Genomic DNA, 5,201 nt, shown 5'->3' on the forward strand with positions numbered 1-5,201 from the left:
GGTAACAGTAAGAAACGTTTCACTTGATGCCATTTCTAAGTCAACATCTCCTATGATTTAACAATATTAAAACTATTCAGTAAGCAGCATTTGACAAACAACTATCAGTAATGGGTCATTTCGCTTACCATTCCTGATGCAGTTATTGCAAATAATATTTAGTTATAAAAGTTCATTTTACAATTAATAGATAGCAGGTGGTGTCATTCAAGGATTAAAGGAAGATAGACTATATGCTTTGATTTGTAAATAAGGTTCTTTATCCAAATAGTCCTTCTTGTTTCCAGTATCCTTGAATGACAAGATTCTTCAAGATTTCATGGAAAGGATGATATCTTTTTACTGATGGAAGGCTTCTAGTCTTATTTGGTTTGGATCTTCTGGATGTCTTAAGGCAATTCCATTACGAAGCAGCAGCTCAATATAAGGTGGCCAAAACGAATCACTAATTTTGACATATGGATCATGTGGCACATCAAATAATCTATTTATAAGAATCTAGGAAAAATATTCATATATTTCGCTTAGGAACACGATCATAAAACTGTAATAAAGCATTAATACTTTTCACCAAAAGAAAGTTAGCATCATTCTTCTTCAACAATTACTAAAGTGCTAATTCTTATGTCCTATCTTGAGTAAGTAATTTCCTTTTATAAACAACTATAGATATTAATGGGGGTGAAGTTGGAGGAGAAGTCATTAAAATGTATCACTGCATGTTATCTTTGAAAATACTTGCTCAAAAATGGTTTTAAAAAACTAGAATTCTCCCATTTCTTCTAGGATTAATAATCTTTAGTTATAAGCACTTCTAAAAATAGGAAACTTTTTCAAAATCAATGAATTATAAAAATAAAATACAAAGTTGAAAAGAAAGTAAACATAAATGTCTTAACATTTTGGGATAGAAATTATCTGAAAATAAAGTGATAAAAAGTTATAACCACAAATTGAGAAGTTTTTAGTATTTACATTATAAGGCTCAGAATCTTCATTCAGTTAGCACTGAATTTCTGTTTACAGAGATGAAAGTGGCATTTTTTGGTGATGGTTGCACAGATGCAATAGGTACAATTGTTTTCTTGAATCATACAAGAGAAAAAATGGTGAAATGGCTAATGCACTACGAATATTTCACAAAAAATTTAAAAACAAAACAAAACAAAAAAAATAGAGACTAGCATTTTTCAAAATTGCATTCCAAAAGATATTCCCTAACCTACTCCTTAGTTCTTAAGAAGGATTCTGTCTTCAAATAAGCTTGAGCATGATTATTAATGTGTACTAGGAATCATCCCCAAATCCACTGACCTCAGGATCTTTTCCCCGAACTCTTTGAACACTAATATTCTATGAAACAAAGCAGCACAAAGGAAAAAATACTATTCTGCTTCCCCATCTACTTCCCAAGTGCCTTTAGAAACTACCAAAATATAATGAATGAAAGGATTGCTAGGGGGCAAATTAGCACGAGATTATACATTATATTCCAAATCTCTGAGCTAAAAGGTAAAAGATTTAACTGAAAAATTAAAGTATTGTAAGAAATATAGAAAAACAAAAACTTAATACAAAGTGCTATAGAAATTATTAAAATAGGCATTCTAAGACCTAATTTCAATATTCAATTTTATTTTCAATATCTCAGTTCACAAAATAACATTTTCATCTATCATTAATTTTAGCTATTTAAAGCTTTAATCACCTGGAAATAAAGCTTTGAGTCTTATTTCTTTCAGGATAACCATTAAGAATGAAATATTTCCATTTTAAAGTAAGTGCTTATTTTCATAAAATTAATATCTTTCTAGTTTTGCTTTTTTCATTTTAATTAACCAAATTTTGAGTAAATAAATGCTAAAAATGTAAATATCAAATAAACATTTGCATTGTTTTACTTTTCAACTAAATTGCATTTATATTTGGTTACTTTTATCATTGTCAATATAGGCTTAGGAGACAAAAATGACACAGTATATAGTTTAAAAGATTATATATGTATTTCACAGTTAACACCTATCAATATTTGTTATATAAGGGATAACTTTGTTAAAAAGAAAAGTCATATGTGTAAAACAATAGTCTCAATTTTAGTACAAACTAGTAGCATGGTAACATTTTAACAAACATGTTACAAACTTCTAATCACAAATCTAATAAATATTTGTATTCTGCTTTTCAAAACAATAATATTATGTGTTTCAGATTTCCTGAAGCACAAAACCAAGTTTGTTGGGGAGGGGGGATACTTAGAGACTTTGGTACCCAATTCATAAAATGACAATAAAACTTGCTTTCTGAAATCATTCTCCTAGCAGTGATTTTTTTTTTTAAGGCTCACTAAGGTCCTCGATGAGATGGATTGATTCAGTCACTGGCATACTGGGGGTAGGTGTGTCAGAGACAATAAGATTAGCGCAGGATAGAGCAAGGTTTAGGGCTGTTGAACACAGGGTCGCTATAAGTCACAAGCGACTCAACAGCACATAACAACAATAACAAGGTCAGCTATAGATCAGTTCTAATTCAATGGCATACAACAACAAAAATTGCTAAATATCCTACTTTTCATAATGCCATTCACAGAAATATTACACACTATACTGAAATTTTGAACTACATCAACTTTAATCTTAGTGGACAGATTCGTAAGCACACTTAAAGATTCGAAATACAGCATGGTCTCCAAGTAAACATTCTTTAAAAACTCGCATAGAATTTCACCACGTAAATGCTAAATAACCTCATAAAAATATTTTTAAAGTATTTCCCTATAATAGTGTCTTGGGAATGTTATTAAAGTTTAGAATTTAAAGTTCTTTTAAAAAATGACAATATTTTTTCAATACTGTGCAGAAATTAATCTTTTACTGATGATAAATTTTTATAAAATACTTATAATACTTATAATGGCACAAAGTTGTTATTATATTATAAAATTATGTATATATATCTATCCCTGGGTAGTAAAAATGGTTACTCTGTTGTCATTGAGTCAATTCCAACTTATAATGACCCCATAGGCCACAGGATTAGAAGTCCCTTAAAATCAGGGTTGGGGTAAGACTGAGAAAAACTGGATAAATTATGTATACTGAATTGAAACACATGAGGGAGAGAACAGTTTAAAAGTCATATATGATGGCATATTATGATTATCACAGGAATCCAGAATTAAAGTTGCATGGTGGAGTGCATTTGGGGCGGGGGGCAGGGAGGGTTGAAGGGTTGGGGTCGGGGAGATTGTATAGCAACGAAGAAGTTTATCTTTTGCTTTTCAAAGCAAGGAGCGAACTAGGGGGAGGGGGGTAAAGAAAAAAGTGCAACAATGAATGAAAATCCAAAATCTCTGTAAATGTTCATTAAAATGAATAAAATAAAATTTAAAAAAAAGAAGTGCCTCAAAAAGGTTATATTCTTTAATGAACCTGCCTGCTATACCTTATTCCTTTGTAAATGCTAGTGTGTTCAAACTATCAGGATTCTAGTCAAGTGCTAAACCATTAAGCCGCCATACATCCTTTAATATACTCAGTTGTTAAACAAGAGGATGTTAGTTAAAGTGCCCCCACAGGGGACTGGAAGAAGGATTTGAAATGGACTCAAAAAAAACCGAAACCACTGAAAACCTACGCACCACAGCCCTATTTGATACACATGGCATCACCATGAGTTGGAATCAACTCCAGATCAACTGGTAGCTGGTCTATTTTTTCACAAATGACCAAAAGAAATATTAAAGATTAAATAAACTAAAAAAAATTTAAACTAATATTAAAGTAGACTTAAACTAAACAAAATACTCACCTCTAATATTTCATGCAGTGTTATCAACTGTGTGGTTGGCTCTTGAATGTTTCCCTTTGAGAGAAATGTGAATAAAAGCAATTAATATTTCGATTTTGCCAATGACATAATATTAGATTATATTTGTTACAAAATTTAAAAAATCAATACTTCTTAACTATAATGGCACAAAGTTGTTATTAATTGTGTTGTTTTCAAATATGTCTGCTAATATGAATATTTTAGAAATAGTTTTCTTTTTGTTATGGCCGACTGGCAACATTATTATAATAGATGGTGAAAAGACTCAGATTGTTAACAGTTTTAGTTTTCTTGGCTCCACAATCAACAGTCTTGGTACCAGAAGTCAGGAAATCAAAAGAAAAATTGCACTGGGAAAGTCAACTATCAGGAACCTCTCCAGAGTACTGAAGAGCCACAATGTCAGCCTGGAGACTAAGCTGCGACTCATCCAGGCCATAGTCTTTCGCAATTGCTTGCTGTGTCAGAGAGCTGGACGATGACTAGAAATGACAGAAAGAGAATTAATGCCTTTGAGCTGTGGTGCTGGATAAGAATATTGAATGGACTGCCAGGAGAACAAACAGTTTAGTCCTAGAGAGAGTGAATCTAGACTGCTCCTTGGAGGCAAGGATTTTGAGGCTTTGTCTGACACATTTGCACATGTTGCAAGGAAGAGTGGAGGGTCAGAAAGAGAGAGGAAGACCATCGATGAGGATTGATCCAGTGATGGGGCAATGAAGGTAGGTGTGTCAGAGACAGTAAAGTTGGCACAGGATAGAGAAGGTTGTACACATGGTCGCCATGAGTTGCAAGCAACTCAACAGCATATAACAACACCACAACATGATATTGAAGCCATGCCAGAGTAAGGAGGGTTCTAAACCTAATAATTTTTTAATTATAAAAGGAGTAGAATAGACACAAAACTATAAACACTTGGGAGAAAAATGTCAAAGAATGATTGATAAACTGAGTGAGACCCATGAAGTAATTAACATATAGGAGTTTTGATGTGGACTTTGAGAAAGAATTTCCTTTTCTTTAAAGCAACCCAATGATGATTTATTTTGTTAAGAGAGCAGTAAGTAGGTAAGACAAAAATAGTCTAAAAATAACTCAAAATTATATAATTTATATAAATTATATAATTTATAAAAATTACAAAACAATTGGATTGCATAGAACACTTAAACATAAATAAGTTTAAGAAAACAAATTGAAACAACTTTTTTGATACTGAAAATTTATAGAATTAAGTTTGATCCCAGTTTGTCGCTGATGAACTTTATGGTTTTGGGCTTTACTCCCAGATCTCTGATTCACCTTGAGTTGATTTTTGTTTATAGTGTGAGATGTGGATCCTGTTTCAGCTTTCTGTAGGCAGCAGT

The 5,201-nt window shown here is 32.0% G+C and overlaps 1 protein-coding gene across 1 annotated transcript in view; it reads right to left on the reverse strand.

Moving 5' to 3' along the window:
- Positions 1-339: 339 nt before the first annotated feature.
- Positions 340-5,201, reverse strand: part of CENPK (centromere protein K) — a 37,970-nt gene continuing 33,108 nt past the window's right edge. Inside the window, exons 8-9 of the mRNA XM_006899366.1 lie at positions 3,811-3,864; positions 340-498 (exon numbers count right to left, since the gene is read on the reverse strand). Coding sequence (XP_006899428.1) covers positions 340-498; positions 3,811-3,864 — 213 coding nt within the window. The remainder of the gene's footprint in view (positions 499-3,810; positions 3,865-5,201) is intronic.

This window comes from Elephantulus edwardii, unplaced genomic scaffold, assembly GCF_000299155.1.
Source record: "Elephantulus edwardii isolate Elephantulus edwardi_28Jun2011 unplaced genomic scaffold, EleEdw1.0 scaffold00254, whole genome shotgun sequence".
Classification (NCBI taxonomy): Eukaryota; Metazoa; Chordata; class Mammalia; order Macroscelidea; family Macroscelididae; genus Elephantulus; species Elephantulus edwardii.